The following is a 25,795-nucleotide window of genomic DNA, read 5'->3' as shown; positions in this document are numbered from 1 at the left end:
AAAAAAAATCAAAGTTTCAGTCACCCAACTCAAAGGAACATTACCTTCCATTTTGCCTGAGCAGACGTCAAGGACTTCTAAAATCCGACACAACTCTCTCACCATGGCTACAGCCTCCTCTCCGTCATTGAGATCAGGCGCAAAAACAAGTTCTATAAGAGGGATTCCCGCTCGATTCAAATCAATTAACGTCCTGAAATTAAAGGATAAAGAATGAAAAAAAATTTGGAAAACCGATTACAACAGAGTTTTGATTAAATCTTCAATAATGACAGAGATATTCTGTTCAAGAGTATCGTCCTATTCTTGATGAGTAGAGATTGGAAAATTTCGCCGCCGCAAAATTTTTAAAATGTGCTTAGGAATCTGAAAACCAGACAGAAGCACCAATCATAATCCCCTGATTACGAAAACATAAAGCGAAATAACGCGAATTCGGCCATTTTCCGGATTTAACGCAAAATCGCGAGGAATTCGCGAAATCATTCATATTTATCCGCAAAATAGACAAAATCCGTACATCTTCATGAAATTTACAGATATACGCGAGTAAGACGAAATTTGCCGAGATTTTTTTCAAAATAAAGAAATTACAGAGTTGTTTTTGAGCATTGGTCGTCATTGTCTACTGGCTATCAACGTACGCCAGTGGCATCAAAAGACGAGAGACTGAGTGATGGCTCGTTAAATCAAATTAAAAGCTATATTTTAAGCCGTCAAACGCAAAAAGCACTACAAAAATAACGGCAAAATCAGCAAAAATAACAGTGAAATTGGGAAAGAATAACAGCAAATTTCCCTATCTCTATTGATCAGTAAAGAAAATATGATAGATACAAAGAGTCAATATCGTTTCTAACAATTTTAATTGCACAATCTGCCCTTTAATTTGCGGAAAAATTCTTCAATTTTATTTAGACATTTTAAAAGGGAAGAGGTGCATTAAACTTCCTAAGTCTTCGTTAAAAACTGCAAAATTACACTAACATGGCGATGCACATCTGCCCTTCAAACGGAATAATATCAGTATCAGTATGATGTGAAAAATACGATTGATTGATGTTGAAAAATATAATCCTCCAGCTGAGGATAGGACTGAGTTTAACAGGGTAAAAAACACAGAGAATCGGAATTTTATTTGGTTAACAGGATGATGCTTGAGTAGATTTTTCAGCAGCATTCGTAAATAGTTGAAGCTGCTATGGTTGCAGTAATACAGGAAATAAAATTTTTTGGAAATGAAAGTCTAAGAGATCACATTTTCCAGATTAGTTCTATTGCAAAACCTCAATTCAGCTCAAGTTGAACATGCAACCAACCAATTGTCTTTCAATTTTCTTGAGGTACATTCTCTTAATTTGAATGCATTGTTAATTTCTCTACATGAGTGTGCAGGCGCATAAGTCTGTGTCCAATAAGTGTACATACTTCTGCCACAGTTCAGCAGAAGATTAACTGTCTTCCGCTCAGCGTTGAAAATAAATCCGAGAATCAATACGGCTAGTCCTCTGTTGTACTCAGAAAGTGCATGAACTTACTTGGTATGGACTCTCCTAAAAATCCATCAAGACAGTAAGAGAAGAAAAGTAACTTTTGCAGATCTTCTTTCTCTATACCTAGTACCGTAATCATTCACATACATGAAGAGACAATTGACTCTAAAATTTGAACTCAGGAAAGATGTTCAATTTCGATGACTGACCTGGATTTTTCCTCTTCGTGAAGAGATCTACCACTATCTTGCTCCAACTGAAGTTGAGTTAGCTGACATGACTTCATGTAAGGTTTATCATGAATGCCTTGAGTGAACACTTCAAATTCTAAATGGCCACCTTGTGCTAAAGGTAACCTCTGCTGTGTGATTTGGTAACCAGCCTGCAAACCAAGAAAATATTAATTTGACAATACTTATATCTACTTTTAGAGGCGTGGAAAAAATCCTGTTCATTTCAGTAGTAAATTATAAAGTTTTTGTAAAAACCCATGGCAACAAGCTGTTTTCGGCAAGTTTGGTAAATTCACTTAACGGAGAAAAATCTAGAATTTGTTGATAAATTCGTTATTTCATTTGGGATTAGGGTAACTGTTTTAAGTGTCATCATGACTGATTGTAAAAAATCGAATCAGCAGGAGGTAATTGTCTCAAAAAGATATCCAAAATAGATGTTATAAAATAAAATTGAAAAAAGATGATGCTTTTAAAACAGGCTATTTGAATGACTACTGAAATTTTCTTAAAAACAAAGCTCCTTTGGCTATGCTGGATTCTTTTTATTTGAACTAGAATCTTAACCTTTATAGACATATTTCACCACATGAATTCTGGGTTTTTTTTCTTAAATTCCCACGATTCAAAGATAAACTGAAAAAACACAAGAAAACGGGTAACCAAGGCAAAAAAAAAAAATGAGCTTTGGTCAGCCTTGGTTAAAAGTTTTCTTGTTTTTTTTTTTTTTTTTTCAGTTAAATTATTCAGGCTATTTTGTGTATTAAGTATTGTTCAAAGATTAATTTTCATCCATTTTAAAATTGGGACACCTGCGGTAAAAACCTGTAATCTCTATTGCACTGTCTAAAAATTTTGCAATCGTTTTACTAATTTATCATAAAGAGAGCAGGTGAGTTTCTATTTGCCTACTTTCTCAAGAATTATCTACATGTTAGCAAGAAAAATATGGCGGTATTTTACGCACAAAGTCTTAGTGATTACTCCTTTTCAAAAATTAAAACATCTGCCAAATTTTTAAACATTAGAATGGAGATTGCAGCTTCAGGGTGTCTACTAAACCAGGCTGGCCAAAAATCAGTACTTTTACAGTACTTTTTCGGTACATTCCCGAGAAATTCAGTACCTCCTCAACGGAAAAATTCAGTACTTTTTCAGTACCTCCATTTGACGAAATTCGAGAAATTTCAACATTTTGAATTTCTCTCTCAAATTGCGACAAAAATGAAAAATTCCGGACCTCCTAGCGGAATTTCCGCACTTTTTCAGTACTTCCGGCCCGCTCTTAAAAAATCAATACTATATCCGGACTTGTAGACACCCTGAGCTTTTGATTCATTTCAGTTATCTTAATTACCTGATGAAACAAAGACATACCGGTAAATCAGAATAGAAATAGTGTTTCCTGTCAAAAAGAGACACAGGATTGATGGTGGAGGAGAGAGCTAAAGCAGCTCGAACGCCTGCTTCCACACATCTTTTGTTCAGTACCTATAAAAAATAAAAACATCTTACAATACTGCTTATACAAATACATCTACCCTTCTATTAACTAGTAATGCATGAGGCAGAAAACTGATGACTATTTGGATACATCCGTAAGCTATGTAAGGATCACATTTTCTGATAAATTGGACATTTTTTTAGTATGAACTGTTGTCTTAAACATATTCAGCAGCAATGCAAATTTTACAGGGGAGTTCAGGGGTTAAAAATTTTGTCACCTCACATTCAACATCTACATGGTCTTTATTAATGTCTTCATGGTCTTTACGGTCTTCCTAACTGACTGATCAAAGGTGCAAAAAATGCCAGATCTAGCAATCTTAGAATAACGACAAATACGAAGTAAGTACATCCTAAGCTGTGAAAAAAGTGATGAGACATTTTGTTTCTTTTTATGTTCTTTCTTAACTTGAGGAAATCAAGCATTTTGCCTTGACATTGAACATTTTTCCATGAGTCTAAAACGCTGAATCGCAAGGAAGAGTCTGCGCTCTAGAACTTACCTGGGGCACCAGGTAAGTTCCACCAGGGTAAGGGGTTATGTGATAATTTCTCAAAAGGCCAGTTATTAGAGGACACCAACAGATATGGGGCAAGACCCCTACCTATGCAATCGACAATAATATGATTAAAATGAACTTACAGGTAAAGTTCCGGGGATGGCAGCGTCGAACAGTGAGACTCTTGTGTTGGGTCGAGCCATAAAGTCAATTTCAGCATCAGAGAATAATTTTGACTTTGAATTGATTTGAGCATGAACTTCCAGGCCGATCACACTTTGCCATTTTGATCTGAAAAATAGACAGTTTGTTCAAACATGTGGGGGTGAAATCGGGATTTAGCACTGCAGTACGAGATCTACAAACGATGGATCTTGGATTGGCCCCTGTTTAGTCCATCCTTCCTACTACCTGTGAAAAACAATCAAACTGCTAGGTAAAAAAGAATAATTTGTTGCTGTATTTTGCCTCTTGTAGTCACGTCAGGTTTCATTTACGCTGCCTTGAGAGCTTCTTTTAAATACAGGAAGCGCATGGAACAATGGATCCCGTTCTTTACGTTTCGGGGTGGTTCAACTGAGGTTAGGATCGCTTGTAGCCTCTTGCAATCCACCTTGTGAGGGGGAGCCTAACGTTCCACTGGAACATAAGGAACGGGCTGGACAGCATCAGTGGGGTGGGATAAAAAAGAGAGGCGTCTCATTGTCTTCCACTGCAATCCTCTGTGGTTCGGATACCAAAAAAAGCCCTTACATGACAATCCGCTAGCTTGCAACTTCTGACTGTCTGCTTGCCACCGAAACAATATCAGGGTGTTTAGTAAAATTTAATTACTTTCTTTCTTCCCTGCTTTTCCCGGTTCCCTCTGACCCTCAGATTTTCCCACTCCTCGACTTTCCCTGACTCTTCTTCGTCTATAGGTATCGATTTGCTACCTCAACTCTACTCCTGGCTTTTACTCCCAATCAAAACAATTTTTTAACATTTTTACTAATCTTTTAGGTCCTTCCACAAACTTTCGTGTACAAAGAACTACACTAAAATCAACGCAAAATAGGTATACGTACGTTTAGACTGCGACAGAAGATTATCTGACCTCAGTTCAGCATTGAAAGTAAATACAAGAATCAAGATGGCAGATTTTCGGTTGAGGTCTAAATGTACGTAAACTTATTTGAGGTAGACTCTACAACCCTGCGAAAATTCCTCACCAGTGCCTCAGTAAAGAAACAATGGGCCAACTGAAGACTCTAGATACTTGTTAAGTACTGAGATCATTAGTTAGGGTATTTAACTTAGAGATAGTCATAAGTATTAGCATATCGATGTTGAAACTACCATACCACGTATCTTGTTTGCGGTGTTTGAAAATCTCCGCTCCCATTTTATTTATGTGAAAGAGAACGAACCAATATCATTATTTGAAGATTTTTCTTCACACAGAGAAGAAAAATCACATAAGTTTTCAAGAAATGACGTTGAGTAGTTTTCCATTTAAAAAATGAAGTATGATAGGAAGTCTGTGGCGTCACAAACCGGGATACGTGGTCTGGTACTTTCAACGTCGATATACAATGTTGTAGCAATCCAGCCTGCGACAGAAGAAACCGAACAAAGGGAACTGGCACCATACTTGTTGCCTGTGCATTCAATCCTTCCATCAATATTAGAAGAGCTCTTAAGACACACAGATGGTGCCACACAAGTCAACGATTAAAATTTGAAAAACCAAAACATGAACGAAAATTCACCTCACTTGCACTAACCATAAAACTTGGGGCGCATTTCAGCACCTTTGGTGTCGTCCTTAACTGCGACTGATTCTCCTTGGTCCTTATTCAGATTTATCGGATCTAGATTCATTCTCAGTCGCGGCTGAGGATGATACTAAAGGTGATATCAAAACGTGTCCCAAGTTTTAGGTTTCATGCAAGCAAGTGTAGTTTTCGACCATTTTTCGGTTTATAAAATTTTGAAAGAGCTCTAACTGCTTAAATGTGGTATCTTGAATAAAATATCCTCCTTACTTCAGTTGACGCTGATTAGTTGATTTCCATCGACAACTGTTCATGAAACATTTGAGACATGAACTTCCTTCCTCAAAACCGGAGATAGCAGATCTTCGGACGAGAGATCCTGGATGAACGTTGATTCTTTTGAAAACTATCATTCCAATGCCTTGCAATTGACATGAAAGGCAAAAAACTCAAAGCTTCGGGGACACCACTAGGGACGTACGTATATAAAGTTAAAAGTTTTGAATGCATGCGATTATTCGAATATTCGAAACTTTACGGTTGCGATATTGTGTCGAAGCGGCAGCGCTGAGAATCGAGTGACGTCGCAAGTCGTACCGTCTTTGCCGCGCAGTTCAAAATGATGTTCTGGCAGATCTGGTAGCCTCAATAAGCTGTCAGATGGATTTAAAAAATTGATAAAACTCATAATAACGAATAAGATAACTAGGAACACGAGAAAATAACACGAAATTGACGAGACCCGCTCTCAGAACAGAAAGAAAATAAGTTTTCAATATGGCGTCGCAGTCGAATTCCGCGCTACTAGCGCGCTACAGGTGGACGATATCGAATATCGAAATACTCGATTGCTCGAATATCGCACTATCGATTCTTTAGCATAGCTTCTAACGGGGACGTAGCAATAATCGATCATTCACAAAATGTGTCCAGAAATCCGCCTCTCCGTTCTCGGACCCGCTCGAGCCGAAGCGCTACCCGGCCCCGTCATCGCCTTACTTACCAACCAACTTGTCTCGGCTATTCCACTCGTTTCTGGGGATTTCGTGCTAAACCAAAGTATTCCTAGGTTATTTTGATCGTAGAATTCATTTTTGACCTTACTTTTGTTGACACAAATAAAAAAAATTGCTGAAAAAATTGGCTGAGAAACAAAAGAAGGCTGTACGAAACATGGAAAATTTTCCCTCCAAAACATGAGCAGTTTGAGAGCCAGACCCAGTGTGCATTGAAGTAGCATGTAGACCGTGAATTCATTAAATAACAAATACATAAATCTCATTCATTAGCAATGGCAATTGTATTAATAGCTAGTATAAGTAATACACAAAAATGGTGAACCAGGGCTCAGAATGAAACTCGGTCATTGCGACTTTGAATGCTTTGTTTTGTCTACCTATATATCAATCCCTGGTCATGGCAGCATTCAAACTTAAAATTTCAGAGGAAACGATCAAAAATGAAAACGAAAGTACTCACACGACTTTACGATTAAGTTTTCTGATCAGCTATATTTGTTGCGTCCCTTACCTATTAAACATTTTATCAATCGATGCACAGGAACAAAAACTCATGAAGACTCAGCGGCTCCTCACATTATCAAACAAGCAACAAGGAAGCTTCCATCATTTAATTTATAATTTGAAATAGTGACATTACTCGAGAGCTCACATCCCGAAAAGCACTTTTAATAATTAAAATGAAAATTATACATAGCCGCCATATTGAATTCCGCGCTACAGGTGGACGAATATCGAATATCGAAATACTCGATTGCTCGAATATCGCACTATCGATTCATTACCATAGCTTCTAACGGGGACGTAGCGATAATCGATCATTCACAAAATGTGTCCAGAAATCCGCCTCTCCGTTCTCGGACCCGCTCGAGCCGAAGCGCTACCCGGCCCTGGTCATCGCCTTACTTACCATACCAACTTGTCTCGGCTATTCCACTCGTTTCTGGGGATTTCGTGCTAAACAAAGTATTCCTAGGTTATTTTGATCGTAGAATTCATTTTTGACCTTACTTTTCTTAATTTAATAACGCAAATACACAATTTTACGCGTTCTTTCAAACTTTCCGTAGAAACATATATACTTAGCTGCTCAAAGATAAAGTTTGCTCGTTCTTGTGGGCATTTCGTGTTGAAACTCGTAATCCTAGGGGAATGTTGATCGTAGAATTCATTTTTGTCCTTACTTTTGTTGATTTGTTGACACAAACACATGATCTCAGGGGTAATAAGAAAAGGTACTCACCGATAGATTGTCGTCCTGGTAGACATTTCGTGTTGAAACTGTGCAAACTAATGGTATTTTGATCGAAAAATTCATTTATGGCCAAACTTATGTTAATATATGATGACACAAACAATGATGACACATGATTGGAGGTTATTTTCAAACTTTTAGTATCAGAACAGTGGCGTGCAGTCCGGATAAGCAGAGGGCAGCTTGCCCAAAGATTTCAGAAGAAAGAAGAAAATCATATATTACCTACATCATGTTTTAAATTTTGGTAAATATTATTGAAAAAGGCGGAAGGAAGCAAAATGCAAGAAAATAAGAAAGAGAGAGAGACAGATATACTTATAGAGTCACAAAAGTAGAAAAGCGGCAGAGTGCGGATGATTGCGGAGCGTGCTGCCTCTTGATCCTTGATCTCTGGAGAATCGCTTGCGATGGGCTGATGAGCGGAGAGCCGAGCCACTGCTCAGCGGCGGAATCAAGGCGGGCGGGGAGAGCGGTACGTTCCGAGTCCGAGTGCTTCGCGCTGCGCGATTCTAGCGGGGCTCCACTATACGCTGCCGCTGCCTTATTATGGGGAACGCATGTTTCGCGTTAATTTATTGCTTGTACTAGTAACTCCAAAATTGTTCGACTTAAACGAAAATGAACCAGACTCATCCGAAAGAGCCCAAAATTTCCTATTATCAGTATCAAAAAATTCATAAAAAAAAAAAAAAAAAAAAAAAAAAAAAAAAAAAAAATTCCTGTGACCGAAAAATGGGTTTTTAAAAAGGCCGCGGCAAAAATTCTTACGATCAGTGATCCTTTTTTCTCATTTCCCCTTAAAACTGGCAATTTTAGAGAAAAATGTTTGATCATTTCACAAAACTTTCGAAAAAGTAATATCTGAGGCCGAAAATATGGAATTTGAAAACGGCCGAGGCAAAACTTCTTAACTACCTTTTTTCTCATTTTTCTTTTAAACCGCCGACTTTTGAGGAAAATGTCACAGGACTTTTTAAAAGGACGTAAAATTTACAATCAGTTTATTACAGAAAAATTACAAAACCAAAAATCCTGAGTTGAAGGGCTGGACAGTGCGTTTCCCTGTCTCGCCGTGCTTGCGCGCGGCCAGGATGACGATCGAGGGAAGAGAAACAATGCAAAGAAGGCGAGGCCAAGGAATGAGGAGTGGGGAACGAGGCGGAGACCAGGCGCCGGGCGCGAGAAAAACAAGGAAAGGTGGGCGAGGCCGAGGAGGAGGGAGAAGGGGGCGGGGCGGAGACCGAGCGCCAGGCGCAAGCGAAGCGTACCACGCGGGCTCCGCGAGGGAGGGGGGAGGCTCGGGCGGCAACTGAAGGCAGCGGATTCGAGAGGCACCCGCAACTCAGAAGTCATCCAACGTGATCTTGCGACGCTATCGACTAATCGATATATTAGTCGACAATCGATCTATCGCAGGATCGAGAGAAGCGTGCATCGTGAACGGAGACCCCGTGGTTCGATTACTCGCTCACCGTTTGCACAGAAAACGGTCGGAGCTGAATTGATGCCCGGCGGCTCAGCTGGAAGAATCACCCGAGGCCAGCGGCGCTCAACTTGGGCACCTTCCCCGGAGGGACCGGACTGACAATACGAAAATGACATAAAACACCCGCTAATGCGCTAGGGTTTTTGAGGGTGCGCTTAGCCTTTAGGTTGAACTGAAGATCTAAAGTCATGATACAGCAAGAATCTCAATTAAATAATTTAAATAAATTATTTAATTGATGCAAGTGAGGAAGATGCGCGGAGCGCACTCTGGTGGTGCCGCTTTGAACTGAGCCCCGTCCCGTACCGCGGCTGCGGCAGACTCGTTCCTGGGGATGGGATACCGTGCTAAACCAAAGCACTCCTAGGTTATTTTGATCGTAGAATACATTTTTGACCTTACTTTTTTCAATAAAATGACGCGAATACACAATTTTACGCGTTCTTTCAAACTTTCCGTAGAAATATAAATAGTCACTCAAAGATAAATTTTACTCGTTCATGTGGGCATTTCGTGTTAAAACTCTGTATCCTTGGGGATTTTTGTTCGTAGAATTCATTTTTGACCTTACTTTTGTTCACACAAACGAAACAAAAACTGCTGAAAAAATTGGCTGAGAAGCAAAAGAAGGCTGTACGAAACATGGAAAATTTTCCCTCCAAAACATGGGCAGTTTGAGGGCCAGACCCAGTGTGTGCATAGAAGTAGCATGCAGACCGTGAATTCAACAAATAACAAATATCTCATTCATCATCAATGGCCATTGTATTAATAGGTAGCATATTACAATACACAAAAATGGTGAACCAGGGCTCAGATAATGAAACTCGGTCATTGCGCCTTTGAATGCATTTTTACGTACTATCAATCCCTGGTCATGGCAGCATTCAAACTTAAAATTTCAAAGGAAACTATCAAAAATTAAAACGAAAGTACTCACACTTTATGATTAATTAAGTTTCCTGGTCAGCTATTTCTTGCGTCCATTATTAAAAATGTTATCAATCGATTTAAGCACAGGAACAAAAACACATTATGACTCAGCGCTCCTCATGCCGAGATAGCATTTTAAGCCACTTCAGTCATTTCGGATTTTCGAATTTTGAATTTTTTGAATTTTGACAGATTTTGATTTAAAACGCGTGATACTCAAAATCGAAGCTCATATTCGGATTCCTCGTAAAAAATCGATGCGATTTCATGTATCATACCTTGACACCGAATTTCAGAAAAATCCATCGAACAGGAGCCGAGATAGCATTTTAAGCCACGCCCGTCATTTCGGATTTTCGAATTTGGAACATGTGACTTAAAACGCGTGATACCCAAAATCGAAGCTCAGATTCGGATTCCTAGGAACGAGCTCGTTGAAAATCGATGCAATTTCATGTATCATACCCGAGCATAGCGTGAAGGAAAGACACGTAACGTAGGCATACTGATTCGAGCATATGAATGCAACGTGGCAACATGGGTAGTGCTCAGGAATGCCTCGGGACGAAACCGAACGCTTGTTAGCGCAGGCCGGCGCGCGCCTCCCCGTTCGGTTGCATCTCGGGCGACCGGCGCGGCGGCGTAGTTCGAAGGGGTAGTACGACGGATTGGTCTTGATCTAAACGCGTCGTTAAACCTCTTCCTTCATGTTATGCTAACATATGATACATGAAATCGCATCGATTTTTCACGAGGAATCCGAATCTGAGCTTAGATTTAGGATATTACGCGTTTTAATCTATTTAAAATTGTAGGAGAAATTACAGAATTGTCCTTGAAAATTGATCACGCATTAGTATTTTTTTACCCCGTTTTTCTTCTGCGTTCGGTCTTGTCTCCACGGGCCTTTTCACGAGATTTGTCCCAGGGAAAAATCCCACTTACGAAGTTGGGAAAAATATTGAGTTTATCAATATTTTTCCCAATACCAAGTATGGTCCTTTTACTCCTAGGACCCACCGAGAGAGGAAGAAGAAGTGTAAACGGATTGTGCGATATTTTGTTGAATACTCCATTGTTCCTGTTTGTTTAGTTAAAATATGTGTCTAATTGTCAATTGAGTGCACTTATTATTTTAATGACGGTTAAATACTCGACTTTACCTATGTAATTTATCTTCCCGCGCCAACTATAGTTTGTTTCACGTAAGCTGAGACTTTTTATTCGGCATTAAAATCCGTAAATGGCAACGCATCAGTCCCGAACGCGGTGACCTGACCGCTCGCCGGCCACCCTCTTTTGTTCAGCGACGAGAGGCCGGCAACCCGTCCATTGTGAGGGTAGGAACAATGGGCACCCTTCATCCCTCCTTAATGAGCCCTAGTACCCGGACCCAATTTTCTTTCTCGTTGAAAAATTAAACTTTTAGCGTGAAAATTCAGGTCCAGCGGGAAATTTTGATGAAAATGAACTAAAATTCCATCCGATTATCTTAATTTTTACCCGATATACGGCTCTTGTGGTTGGCCGCGAAAAAAAAAATTAAAGATAATAAAAATTAAGATAATCGGATGAAATTTTAGTTCATTTTCATCAAAATTTCCCGCTGGACCTCAATTTTCACGCTAAAAGTTTAATTTTTCAACGAGAAAGAAAATTGGGTCCGGGTACTAGGGCTCATTAAGGAGGGATGAAGGGTGCCCATTGTTCCTACCCTCACAATGGACGGGTTGCCGGCCTCTCGTCGCTGAACAAAAGAGGGTGGCCGGCGAGCGGTCAGGTCACCGCGTTCGGGACTGATGCGTTGCCATTTACGGATTTTAATGCCGAATAAAAAGTCTCAGCTTACGTGAAACAGACTATAGTCGCAGGACCGTATGAGCCTCGTCCCGTGGAGACGGTAACTGAGAAAAATCCCAGAAGTTTCATTCCTGCGATTCGAACTTGGGACAAATCCCATGAAAACGTCCCGTGGAGACAAGGCCGAACCCTTCGCTGAGTTCAACACTACACTGACACTCCTTTCTTCGGTACCTACGCCTTCCCGTACGCGTTCCCTTGGTTCCCATACGCGGCTCCTACTTCCATGAAATTAAAGCTGGAACATCTCACACGCAGTGGTAGTTTATGTGGACACTTATCAACCAGAAGTATGCCTTTTATTTGAAACCTGGCAGTGTTATAATTTCTATTTGTTGTGAGGAATTAGTTTAATAATTCAACCTGTTGATGTGAGCGCAAATTAAAGTGTTCGTCGGTAGGTACAAAAATACCTATTGGATACTGGTTTTGTCGTGATCATGGATTGAAGATAGGTGAGACCTCTGAGAAATTCCCCTTTCCCTCCTCTGTTCAGTTCGTATGTAACGTTTCTGCTTGGTATTCCAAAGTAAGTAATTATTGTTGCTTAGATCTTCAGCAATTAGGGAGACTTAAATAGTACATTATGAGGACGCATTATGCCTCTCTGATAAACCCCCCCCCCTCCCCCCCCCCAAATACCTATACTTTGACGTTCGAATGTCAAGTTAATGCTATTCCATTTTTACCTCTTCCCTAACGAAGTATGTATAAAAATGTTGTCTGAAATAAACACGTCTTAGCTATGATCAGGGTTATTGTGAAGCTTGGTTCTCCTGTGATATGCAAGTTTATTTTTAATAAACACTGACATTTTTTTAAAAAATCTGCTGAACTTTTCTTATGCCTCTAAAAGAAAATAAAAAGAGTTTTTAAATTTTCTTGTTTTCACGCACTTTGATCATTTGCTCCATATTTGGAAACAATTTCAAGGTTTATTGGATAGGACCCAACCGAAATGCCGTAAGAGGTAGAAAATCTGGATAACTATAAAATACTGCAAGTAGACACTGAGTGGAGTAAGTGCTCAAGCTAGAAATTACAACATTCAAGAGGAGGAAAGTAACTCTCACTGATTTGATTAAATAGGTAGGAAAATGTGCTAAGTAATATCTGCCGTGCTAGGGAAGAACGCCGTTTGAACCAAAAAACCCTTAAATATTTCGAAACAATTAATAAATGATGGCCAAGAATGTGAGACACAATACAGAGTAGAAGACCGCAAATAATTATCGGGCGCGGCATGCGGCGCGGGGTGAGAGAAAATCTTGTGACGCGGAGCGAAGCCGGCACCGGCTACCGAGGATGTACCGAAACTGGATGATGAGAGCGAGGGGTGATGGGCGGGGCGAGCTCAGCGGGCTGCCTGCGTCGGTGGCCTCGGGTGATTCCTCCGGCCAGCCCGAAAACTCTCAAACAGGTCCCGACCATTTTCTGTGCAAGCAGGAAGCGGATAGTCGAATTTTGAGACCTCCATCTGCGGAAGCAGGATTTATCGCTTTGGCGATAAATCGGAAATCGATAGATAATCGATTAATCGATAGTGAGATGTCGGGGAAGCTCACGTAGAATTTCTCCAGCTCAGACTTCTCCTCGCGGTGCTCGTACGGCACGCTCCGCCCGCGCCTGGCGTAAGCGTGAAATGAAAAATATGAGAGATTGGAAATTTCAGTGAAAGATTTCATGAAATTTCACAAACCTGTGAAAAATATGAGAAATCGGACTTTCTCGCCGCAAATCGACAGATAATATTGATATCAATACTTTTACTTAGCAAACATATAATTCCAGCAAAAATATATAGTTCCTGTCTTTGCTCTAAATGGAAATCTGAAAAATTACAAGAAAAAATCTTAGCTTCTTTGGGGGGAAGAGCACCGGGCCAGTCTTTTTTGTCTTAAAATGAAAGGTTCTTGCGGGAAATGTCATGAAAAAAAACACTGGTGTCGTTGAAGGGTGCCATTGGGAAGGATTCTGTTCCCAGAATCTTGCAACATCCACATACATATAAAAATAAAATCTAACAATATTAATCTCATCAGGAATCACATAAGGTCCAAAAAAAGTTATATTCCCCCAATTTTCTAAAAAATTTCCTTCTCCCTTTTGTGGAAGTTGTTCTCTACCCTCGGCCCTCGAATGGCTCCCCCCCCCCCCCGCAAGAATTTTCTTGAATTACAATTATATGTATAATTATGTATGGCCTATCTATCTACATACCTGTTTGAATTTTCAATTTATTTGAGTAAGCAATCAATGAAAAAACAGTTATTAATTTGTAAGTTTTATGATATTTTTAATACAGTTGGCTGGAATGCGACTTTGAGAAGTAAGCAGTGGCATTTTGTTTTACATTACCAGTTACTCAATATTGGGGATGAAAATACTTCATTAAAATCTAATTTTTCACAACTTTTCATATTTTTCTGAAATTTCATGAAATATTTGACGTGAAATTTCAAGATTTTATTTTTCATGAAAAATTGCAACCCTGGCGGCCACCGTTTTCTCGTCTCGGTCGCTCCACGATGGACCGAGCGGGGGGAGGTTCTGTGGGGGGGGGGGGGGAGTTGACCGGGTTTCGGAGCTCCACTACGCTGCTGCTGCCTTATGGGGAACGCGTGTTTCGCGTTAATTTATCGCTTGTAACTCCACAATTGTTCGACTTAAACGAGAATAAACCAGAGTCATTTGAAAGAGCGCAAAATTTCCTATTTGTTGTCATCAAAAAATTTGTGAAAAAAAAATCCTGTGACCGAAAAATGGGTTTTTAAAAAAGCCGCGGCAAAAATTCTTACGATCAGTGACCCTTTTTTCTAATTTTCCCTTAAAACTGTCAATTTTAGGGGAAAATGTCTGAGAACGTTGGTGAAAGACAATAAAATTTTCTATCAGATCATTACACAAAATTTTCGAAAAAGTAATATCTGAGGCCGAAAATAAGGAATTTGAAAACGGCCGAGGTAAAACTTCTTATGATCAGTGACCTTTTTTCTCATTTTTCTTTTAAACCGTCGACTTTTGAGGAAAATGTCATGGAACCATTTAAAGAGGACGTAAAATTTACTCTTAGTGCATTACAAAAAAGTCACATAACCAAAAATCCTTGTGATCAAAAATATGGGCTTTAAAGAAAGCCGTGGCAAAAATTCTTATTATGAGAGACCTTTTGGGCCTGGTGGAACAAAGCTTGCACAGGGCTCTATTTTTCGCATTTGTGGAACTAGTATCTCCACATAGACTTATTTCGAACCTTATTGGTGGTAACTTGGACTCCAGGGCATGTAGGTCTGTACTGAATCGTCTGTCGGTCCCGAGAGGAATTTTTACCTCATAATTTCGGACTGTAGTTGGAGACCGCTAAAAAGCACTTATCACAAATTTCTAACCTCATTTTATCATGCTCAGATTACAAATCGAAATCGAAGTGCGATTTCCACGCGTATGACTAGGGAGGGGCGGAAATTCTGCACAAAATTAATTCCCACCGCGGGTAAATTTAAACGAAACTGCAAAACACTCGTAAACTGCCCTATACGAGCCGAAAAACCAAATTTTCACGCTCATAAATTTCGAAAGAAAGTGTTTGATCAGCTGGAGACGAAGAATCGAATGACGTCCTTGAGATCATTTTTGATAAACACTCGACCAGCAACTGCAACACACGACTCGAAAAGTGAATGTGAAAGTGCAATAACGGGGTGCATTTACAGGTTTTATCCCCATAAAAAATGCTGTTTTTCACAAATTTTCTTTAGTTACATCAGCAGTGTAAGATTCTTCACCCCCAGTCATTTTTTTCGTGTGAAAATCAACTACTGATAAGCGTAATGGTGCCTCATAGTCCGTGCTCAAGCTGGTAAGGGGTTTCAAAACAAGGTCAATTTGTTGAAGAATAAGAAAATTTTTTAGCTGTGTCAAAAATGATGTCAATAGCGTCGTTTATAAATTTAACATTTTGCCATTCAGTGTTCTATTCTTCCAGTGAAGTCAGATTTTGTTGAATTTAAGGGTGTCCCCGGACAATCTAAGAAAAGAACCTCCTCGATGTGATAAAGAACTATGGCAGATAAACAAACAGTTACCACTCATCTGGTTTTTTCAGTTCGCTGGTTTGGTAAATAATTTATCAACTCTTGTTTACTTTAACATGTTTGCCAGCAATCGTCTCTAGTCAATTTTAATGTGTTATCAGCTGTCAGGAATGCGCACCAACTTTTAATGTTTATATTCGCATTGCAAAGCTAAAACGTTTATTCATGTTTTCCGACGAGCCTCTGGGTTAAGTTCGTGCACTCAGAATTCTATTCCAATTCTTCGCAGTGTCAGGAACTCTTAGTCAAAGTTATTTTTACGTTACAGGTCACTGACTCCATTTGATCCTTCTTAAATTTTGGCCGAGGATAGAAAATGAATGAAATGATTGGATCTGCCAGTTTTCTTCATCTGGGCGATATTGTGTCGCTCTTCGCGGAAGGGAGTGTCTGCGGATTTCTTAGCACTCTAGGGTAAGATATCATTGTTCTTTTGTCAGAAAGTTCACTATGCTAATGTTGTCTGAGCTGTATTTTCTTTGAAGTCATGATGTGTAAACATCACTTCAACTATTATAAGGTCTGTTGATACTAGGGTAAGTAAGCAAGTATTGATACCAAGTATCAACAAAAGTATTGAAGAAGATGCATTGCTCTCAGAATTGACACTGGCATCAAAGTATTGATAATTACCAAGCACTACTTCCAATTGATACTATTAAAAATCAAGGCTAACCAACTCAATTTTAATCTTTGGATTTAATTTTGAAACCTTTCTTCAATTTCAAACCTTAAAGCCCATATCGACGGTGAAAGTCGGCAATCACATAACTCGGTTTGCGACGTCGCAGACTTCCTGTCATACTTTATTTTTTAAATGGAAAACTACTCAACGGCAATTCTTTAAAACTGTCATGATTTTTCTTCTCAATGCGAAGAAAATTCTGCAAAAACTTCAAGAAATAATATCAATTTGTTCTCCTTTAAAAAAATGACGTAGAGGCGGAGATTTTCAGACACCGCAAACGAGTTATGTGATTGCCGACTTTCACCGTCGATATGCTCCTCCGCTAACATTTCTATTGAATGTCGCTTCTGTTTTTGTCTAGTTTGGTTGATGACCGTACTGTAGTATGTCCCGAAGCAGGAGACTTGAACAATCCGCCCAAGAAATTCAGAGGTAAAATTCTCAGAGTTATTTTTCCTAGTGTAGACTTTTTACCCATTTAGGGTTGAATTCTAAAAATCCTGATGATTTCAGAATGGCAAAGCTGTAGGTTTCTAGGGAAAATAAATTTCAGAAGAATGAGATGTGTTGGCTTAAATAGATCTGTTATCCATCACAAAAATCAACACTGCCAAGTTGAAATGGAACCTTATCAAGAATGATTTTCAGATCTGAATGAGATACTTACTTTATTTTTGAAATTTTGATGGTTGAAGTCAAAAATCAAAAATTTTCATTTTTGTTTGATTTTTTTCCCCTCCCTCTCTCATACAAGTAGAAACCAGCCATCGCTTAAAATTTTCACAGAATTTTCTCCAAACAGAAGATTTTGTCACTAACATTCTGTAGCGGTACTTACCTTCTGTAGTTCAACAGCCTGAAATGTGAATAATAAACTTTTCAGATTGTCTGTTCAAAATATGTCCCATGAACCGGTACTCTGCCCAGAAGCAGTTCTGGAAAGCAGCGAAACAAAGTGCCAGCTCCACCACCGATGCTGTACTCCTGAAAAGATTACATGTAAGTAGTTTAACAATACCTAGTAGTAATATTCTATCCAGTCAATATCTTTGGTTTTTTGCTTCACATTCAGTGATTGTGACACACGCCGGCCAAACTGCAATTTGCTGGTAAGAAATTGCCTTTGGCTGCTAAGAAATGAAACCAGCGCCCAAGCTTGGCCACTAAGAAAATCGTTGTTAAACTCTTTTTTCGGGATTTTTTGGCGCATTCTGCAAGGTGCCACGTTGTGTCATGTTATCAATTCTTCCCCTCTGTCTTCGTCAAGTTTCGTAAAACATCGGGTCTTGTCCAAACATTATGGTATTGTGCGATTCAATGGGGTATTCCTGTCTTCAGGCATTTTGAAAGGGCAATTTTTCATTTTGGCCCCTAAGAAAAAAAGTTGCTGGACAGATGGCTGCTATGACCTCATGCCGAGTTCCAAACACTGTTCACATTAAAGCTTGTCAAAAAGGGCAGGCATTTTAATCTGCTGCAATGCCTACTATAGCTCTTAGGAGGAACTGCGTGCCCTTAAATTTTCGTTTGAAATCTGACATTGATGAAATCCTGTAATATGCATCTCAATACACAACGTCGCAGTTTCTCTGTCCTTTTTTTATTTTTTCTAAAGAAAACCATTGAACATAATATTTTGGATTTCTGTTTCATTTTTTCTCATTCTATCAAGTATGGTTTAAAAATTTAAAACATTGAAGTGTTCTTGCTTTCCTGTGAAAAAACAATTTAAAAAAAGCAGCGAATATTTTAAGAAGTTTCAATTTAGTTGTTTTTTTTTACTTTTACCATCCACGCCCAAAAATGCTGCATAATTGACAAATAACTTTGAGCTTGTTTTGACGTTCTTGATCATAATTCAATATCAATATGTAACCATCTCCAATGCTTTTTCTATGAGTAGTAAATTGAAATCAAATAGAATTCAGCAATTGAATCATTTTTCTTTTAATTTTATTTATTGCTCATTTTATATTTATTGTGTGTGTTTATCCATTAATTCAACTCTGGTTTGTATTCACAGCATGCTGCTGAGATTGAAAAGAAACAGAATGAATCCGAAAACAAAAAATTGTTTGGGATGATCGTCCAATATGGCAGTGTTATTCAAGTAAGTCTACTTTTTGAGCAAGTGTTCATTTATGCAGTCTTGTAATGAAGAGAGAACATGAAAAATTAAAGGGCAAAAGATCAAAGAGAAAAATTAAAGAGAAAATCTCTTTAAAACTACAGTTTGCTCTGTTGATTTAAACAGTAAAATTTATTTTCTACTCACCTCAATGAATTTCGGAAAGGCTCTTTCTTCAGCTCTCTTTTATCATCCTTAAAAGACAATAAATTATTATTTGTTTCAATTGAAAACAAGTTAACTTGGAAGATACCACAAACAATAAAGGATCAAACCAGCGTTAGCACTCCTGTTTTTTAGTCATCCCATTTTTCAAAATATTTATGAGGTATGAGGCCTGGGCTCTGTGTAATATATCTGTTTTCTCCAAAACAATTAATGTGAAATATTTCAATTATTTCAATGTAGTAAATGAAACTCTGATTTAACCACAGCATGCATTTGTCACATTTGTCTGCTGTTAAATTCTCAGGAGTTCAATCTCTAAATCTGAGCATGAAATAAGAGAGTATCATGAACATTTTTGTACTAGATGTGTGTACAGAAAGTAGTCTAATTAATAAGTCATCTTTTCAATTATTTCAGCTTCTCCATTTAAAATCAAACAAATACCTTACTGTCAACAAGCGGTTGCCGGCTCTTCTAGAGAAAAATGCAATGCGTGTCTACTTGGATGCCAATGGTAATGAGGGCTCTTGGTTCTACATCATGCCATTCTACAAATTACGGTCGGTGGGGGATAATGTGGTTTTGGGCGACAAAGTCATCATGAACCCAGTTAATACAGGACAGCAGGTCCTACATGTAGCTGCCAACTATGAATTACCAGACAACTTGGGTTGCAAAGAGGTATGTGATTTTATTTGAGTATTTCAATGGCTGAAGTAAAAAAATATGTATTTTCATCATAGCATTTTTAAATCGCCAATAATGTTTTTTTTAATATAGGAACTAAGTTGGGTTGCCGTGCTAACTAAGTTTAGGCACTTTTAGACTGCGAAAGAAGATCCCCCATCTTGCCTCCTCCACTTGCGTTACGTCACATTCAAAGTGACGTCAGACCATCTTCTATGCAGTCTAAAAGTGCGTAAACTTATTTGGCGTGGACTCTAACCAAAATATCTCCCTCAACTTTTGTGTAAATATTTTACAATGAGTGAAAAAAATTCACAGAAAATGTCAAGAACAACTGTTGATCAGTTTTCGTCTAAAAGAATACAGCAATTGGAACATCTGATGAAAGATAATTTTTTTATTTTTACAAATTTATACAGGAAAAGCCTCCTACTGGAAAATCTAGCGGAGTTTCAAGAGCTGGAGCCTTGAATGACAAATAATGTTACCAAGACATCAGTGTTTTAAAGTTTTGGCTTATTTGTTTTTATTCTTTATCTTCTTGGGTTGTGAAGTAAAATTACACGGAATCAAAAGCTGATTTTTTATTGCTGCAAACTGGCCCTATGAAGGCACAGAACATCATTTGTAGGATTGCGTAGCCGCAATGGGACTCCTGAATAATTTACACCTTTTACAGGCTCTGGAAACAGCGTAGTTGGTTTTTTAGCAGTTTATTAATTACAGGTATTCTCTCCTTCATTTTAGGTCAATGCTGTCAACTCATCAACCTCTTGGAAAGTAACTCTCTTCATGGAGCACAAAGAAAATCAAGAGGAAATTCTGAAAGGCTGTGATGTTGTTCGTCTTTTTCATGCGGAACAAGAAAAATTTCTCACAATGGACGAATATAAGAAAAAGCAACATGTATTTTTGCGCACAACTGGACGCACATCTGCTACGGCTGCCACCAGTAGCAAGGCCCTCTGGGAGGTTGAGGTAACGTGTTAAAAGTAACATAAATCAACCAGGTAGATGTTCAGGTAGATTTATCAACCCATCATATTCTCATCAATTTTAAAAATTCACATTTATTCCAAATTTCCAATTCTAGTTTATTTTTGCGAAATGTAACAAGCCGACTTCATGGCTTGAAACTCATTAAAAATATTCTGCTGATACCTAGCAAAGAAAAATCAAGGAAGGTTATAAAAAATTGCGTTGACTAGTTTTCCAAAGAAAAAAAGAAACGTGACAGGAAAGCTACGTCACAAACAAGGATACCTTGTTTTGCTCCTCAGCCATTGATTTACCTGCACCATTTCTGATCAAACTTTTACAGGTAGTTCAACACGATCCATGTAGAGGAGGTGCCGGGCACTGGAATTGTTTGTTTAGGTTTAAGCATTTAGCCACTGGCCACTATCTAGCTGCTGAAATAGATGATGACAACAGAGACATCGATCAAAAAAGAAGCAGTAAGTATTTGCAATGAAATTAAAATATTTAAATATAACAATTGACTAAAAGCTCTTCATTAGCATTTACATCCAAGAGCATCTGTGAAAAATGGATGGGTTTGAATTAACCATGTCAAATGATTTACCAACTCTGACTGAAAATTTGTTACCTTGTATTTTTCTGGTAAATGGAAGCAATGGAGCATTATTTTTCAGTTTCTTTTTTTAAGTTTCGTTAACGAAGTGGAAAGTAATAATCCCTGTCGTTTGGCATAGCTACTGCTGCTCTATACTTGTTTTTCAGTAACCGCTCCTAGAAATCATCGTTTCCTGCTCGATGGAACATATCTTGTTGGCGCTGTTCCAGTATTTCTACAAACTTTTCTTTCTTCATGGGAGAACCATCTTGTGAATGAATCTGGAAATTTCCGAGTCTATTCTCTCATGGATGAAAAAAAATGACAAGAAATTTCAGAGAAATTCATGTGACAGTTTTTGTATAAACAAATAAAATTTAAGGAAAGAAAACTTAAAATGCCCAATCGAGATAAATTCCTTTGTACGAGAGATGACAAAATCGGTATTTCCAACCCTCATTTACACCAATCCAGATTCTCAACTTTCAAGAAGCGGGTTCTCTTTAAATTTTGGCCAGAAGGTATTCCAGTAAAATTTTGTGTACAAAAATTTTGTCAATTTCCAACATTAACTTTAAGCATTTTAGCAATTAAATCATTTTGATGTATCATTTTTCAGAGTTGCATTCTATGTACCATCTAGTGTCTGTTCCACATTCGAACGAAATCTCATCATTGTTCGAGTTGGATCCAACAACTCTCACCCGTGGGGATTCACTAGTCCCGCAGTCATCTTACGTTCGTCTCCATCATCTATGCACAAACACTTGGGTTCACAGCACATCTATTCCTATTGACAAAGATGAAGAGAAACCTGTCATGTCAAAGGTATTTCAGATTTTCTTACAAGTCCTCTTCAAAGTAAAGAATCACTGCCATTAGTTGTTGCTGTATTATGAACAATTCTTTGAAAAGATGTAATTTTGAATACTTTTCCTCTTGCACAAATACCAAATTTTCACTTCAATTTTCATTTCAGTCTCACTTATCAGAACTGATTTTATTTTCCAGGTTGGCTGTGCGAGCGTTAAGGAAGACAAGGAGGCTTTTGCGCTTATATCAGTATCACCAACAGAAGTCAGAGATCTAGATTTCGCAAATGATGCTTGCAAAGTGTTAGCCGCTAATTCGTCAAAACTAGAGTCTGGCACAATATCCCATAATGAAAGGAGGTAAATAAGAAATATGTCTAGATCACAAACTGACAGAATCAAATTTGAAGACTATAAACATTGTTAATTTTCAAGGCGCAAAGCCATTGTTTTGATTTTGATGTGGCTCTGTTGCAAGAACTCTAGAATTGTATTTTACTAAATGTGAAATACTGTCTTAATTTGCTTAGTGATCTTTTAGTATCTGGCCGTAAATTGTATGGAATTTCTTATACAATTAATTAAGTTCCTCCTAATTTTTTTATGTCTACCATTCAATTTTATTTCTGTTGATTCCAGAGCTGTCACCAGTTTGCTGCAGGATATAGTTTACTTCATTGCTGGTCTAGAAAATGAGCAAAATAAATCTGAAGCCCTAGATTTGATAGTAACAAATCCCATCCGGTAAGAGCAGTATTGTATCAAAGTAGATTATTTATGTGTGTTGTTCCCCTCTAAAAGTACTGTCCTGTAGTTTTCACTTTGATCATAGATAGTCTTACTAATTTTTTGGTACAAAAGAGAAACAAAAAACACAAGGAAATAGGTGAACAAGGCAAAAATACATCTAAAATGCATGGCACTTTTTGAGGGTGGTCTCAACCCCACTTGCATGTATCTGTAGAGTCAGCCTTGTTTATCCATTTGCTTGTGTTTGTTTTTTGTTGAATTATTTGGGCTATTTTTTCGTATTTTTTAGTCAGTATACTCTCATCCACCTAGTTATTTCAGTTTTATATATAAAAGAAATTATATAAAGTTTGTCTTTTCAAGTGAAATCCTGTTTTATGTTCCAACTTGTTGGTTTATTTTTGTAAAGTTTTGAGAGATTCATTAAATTTTTTCGACTCAGTTTTCTGAGTCAACTAACTAGCAACTACGTATATTTTGTTAATTTGAGCTTATAAACATCGACCTTTGAAGTTAGAAACATTAATCAATTTTAGTAAGTTAACAAAAGATTTAGTTAAATGATGCAATAATATTAGTTTATAAAATTGAATTTAGAATATTAAATCCCAAGCGGATTGACGGGCGGTTCTACTCACAAAAAAGACTCATTTGCACAGTTACTTTCTCGTTGAACTCGTTTCAAGGGAAAATGCATAAGTAGTAATTGTGCAGATGAGTCTTTTTTTAAAAATACTGATATTTAAGACATTATTCTTGTGAAGTTCTCTTAAAAAATGTTCTTAGTTTTCTCTGTTAGGTAAACGCTTGGGTTGAATGAAAAAATGCCACAGTCAAATTTAAAGCACAACAAACATAGAAGTAAAAAAAAATTGCCTCAAAACTTTTGAAACATCATCATCTTAGAACAATGTCACAAATTTTCATTGTGCAGTTTTGCTTTCCTTTGACATGTACTGTTTTTTGTTTGTCTACAATAGAGATCGGCAAAAATTACTCAGAGAGCAATATATTCTAAAACAGCTGTTTAAAATTCTTCAAGCCCCGTTCCTAGAAACAAATGAAGGTGGTGGACCGTTTTTGCGAATCGAAGAGTTGAATGATCCGAAACATGCTCCTTACAAGTACATGTTTCGCCTCTGTTACCGTATTTTACGATTGAGTCAGCAAGATTACAGAAAAAACCAGGTACGTACTTTCATTAAGTTTTATGCCCTGGCAAGTTCTTTTTTATAAAAAAAATTTTATAAGTTTGCCTCATTTTTACTTTCTAAAGTATTTATGATAATACTTTTACCTAAAAATTTGAAGTGTTTTTTTGTCCTCAGGGTGTCTACAAGTCCGGATATAGCACTGATTTTTGTAGGGCGGTACGGAAGTACTGATAAAGTGCGGAAATTCCGCCAGAAGGTCCGGAATTTTACTCATTTTTTTGTAATTTTTGTCGCAGTTTGAGCAAAAAATTCAACTTTTTGACATTTTTCGAATTTCATCAAATGGAGGTACTGAAAAAGTACTGAATTTTCGTGTTGAGGAGGTACCGAATTTCTCGGGAATGTACTGAAAAAGTACTGTAAAAGTACTGATTTTCGGCCAGCCTGTTTTAGTAGACACCCTGGTCCTGTTGAAAAGTGTATCTTTCCATACTTTGTCAATCTTTTTATGGTCCCTAGGCTTGTAAATACATTTTAATCCGTCCCTCTTCATTATTATGTTCAACACTGCAATTCTGCCCCTATTTGTATCTCATGAAATCATATCTTCTCTTTTTTATTCTGACAGGAATACATAGCAAAACATTTTGGATTCATGCAAAAGCAGATAGGATATGATATTTTGGCCGAGGACACTATCACTGCACTGCTGCATAACAATCGTAAACTGCTGGAGAAGCATATTACTGCCGCTGAAATTGAAACATTTGTCGGACTGGTTCGGAAAAATATGCACAATTGGGAATCAAGATTCCTGGACTATCTCTCAGACTTGTGCATATCCAATAAAAAAGCCATTGCAATAACGCAGGAGCTGATATGCAAAAGTGTTCTAAGTGCCAAAAATTCTGATATCTTAATTGAAACCAGGTATGCACGGTCAAATATTTCTTTCAAGTTTCATTATGAAAAAACAAGTTTTAGGTTCGCTTGACAATTGTCCTCTAACATTCGGGCATTGTATTAAAATTGTGATAAAAAATTTAAAAAATCATGATAGACAGAGACAATCTTTTCCAATTTAAAATGCTGGAAGACAACTTAAAATTATATCATTTTTAATCTCGAGAAAATTTTTCACTTTAAATTTTAAATGAAAAAGTCCAGTTCTATGAAGAAAAAACAAAGTTTACAAACCTGGAAATACCTATAAGATTCCTCGACATAAGGATGAGAGATCCATTATTTTTTTTAATTTTCAGATTTTTTTTCTCTCTCTCTACTCCTCTGGGTTTTTTTTTTTTTAAAATTTTTAAGCAACAAATAATGGCAGGATACCATTGACACATAGCAGAAACTGATAACTGCCATGGATGACGTTCTCTGAGGTATCCATTCATGGAGTCATTTGTGCGCATCTGGACTCAGAAATTTTGACAGTTAATCCAAATTTGTACTCAAAATTATTATTATTTTGGATAATGTTTTTCAACTGAATTACTAACTTTTTTTTAAAATTTTTGCCAGGATGATGAAAATTGAAGAAGAAGTAAAGAAGGAAAACAATGTCGAAGAGTGGAGCAGAAATCCAGTAACAGTCTCAATAATCCAGTCTAGAGAAGAAGTCATTCTACTTTGGAATAATAGAAAAGTAAGTATCAAATTAAACTCTGTTTCCCAGCAAGTCTACCTA

The 25,795-nt window shown here is 37.7% G+C and overlaps 2 protein-coding genes across 4 annotated transcripts in view; one reads left to right on the top strand and one right to left on the bottom strand.

Moving 5' to 3' along the window:
* Positions 1–6,469, bottom strand: part of GatB (glutamyl-tRNA(Gln) amidotransferase subunit B, mitochondrial) — a 36,541-nt gene extending 30,072 nt beyond the window's left edge. The window contains exons 1-5 of the mRNA XM_019043807.2: positions 5,760–6,469; positions 3,876–4,023; positions 3,104–3,217; positions 1,703–1,875; positions 45–193 (exon numbers count right to left, since the gene is read on the bottom strand). Coding sequence (XP_018899352.2) covers positions 45–193; positions 1,703–1,875; positions 3,104–3,217; positions 3,876–4,023; positions 5,760–5,902 — 727 coding nt within the window. The 5' untranslated portion in view covers positions 5,903–6,469. The remainder of the gene's footprint in view (positions 1–44; positions 194–1,702; positions 1,876–3,103; positions 3,218–3,875; positions 4,024–5,759) is intronic.
* The window catches only part of Itpr (Inositol 1,4,5,-trisphosphate receptor), a 69,870-nt gene that overhangs the window by 1,598 nt on the left and 42,477 nt on the right, over positions 1–25,795 (top strand). Inside the window, exons 1-14 of one of the 3 annotated variants that reach the window (XM_019043691.2) lie at positions 15,347–15,904; positions 16,408–16,553; positions 17,189–17,259; positions 17,711–17,826; positions 18,851–18,937; positions 19,541–19,804; positions 20,558–20,788; positions 21,132–21,267; positions 22,006–22,214; positions 22,398–22,558; positions 22,838–22,942; positions 23,929–24,136; positions 24,731–25,032; positions 25,630–25,753. In XM_019043691.2, coding sequence (XP_018899236.2) covers positions 16,456–16,553; positions 17,189–17,259; positions 17,711–17,826; positions 18,851–18,937; positions 19,541–19,804; positions 20,558–20,788; positions 21,132–21,267; positions 22,006–22,214; positions 22,398–22,558; positions 22,838–22,942; positions 23,929–24,136; positions 24,731–25,032; positions 25,630–25,753 — 2,112 coding nt within the window. In that variant the 5' untranslated portion in view covers positions 15,347–15,904; positions 16,408–16,455. The other 2 variants (XM_019043693.2, XM_072305611.1) reach the window with 2 other exon arrangements.

This window comes from Bemisia tabaci, chromosome 10 (genome assembly GCF_918797505.1).
Source record: "Bemisia tabaci chromosome 10, PGI_BMITA_v3".
Classification (NCBI taxonomy): Eukaryota; Metazoa; Arthropoda; class Insecta; order Hemiptera; family Aleyrodidae; genus Bemisia; species Bemisia tabaci.
This window is presented reverse-complemented; position numbering and strand designations above follow the sequence as displayed.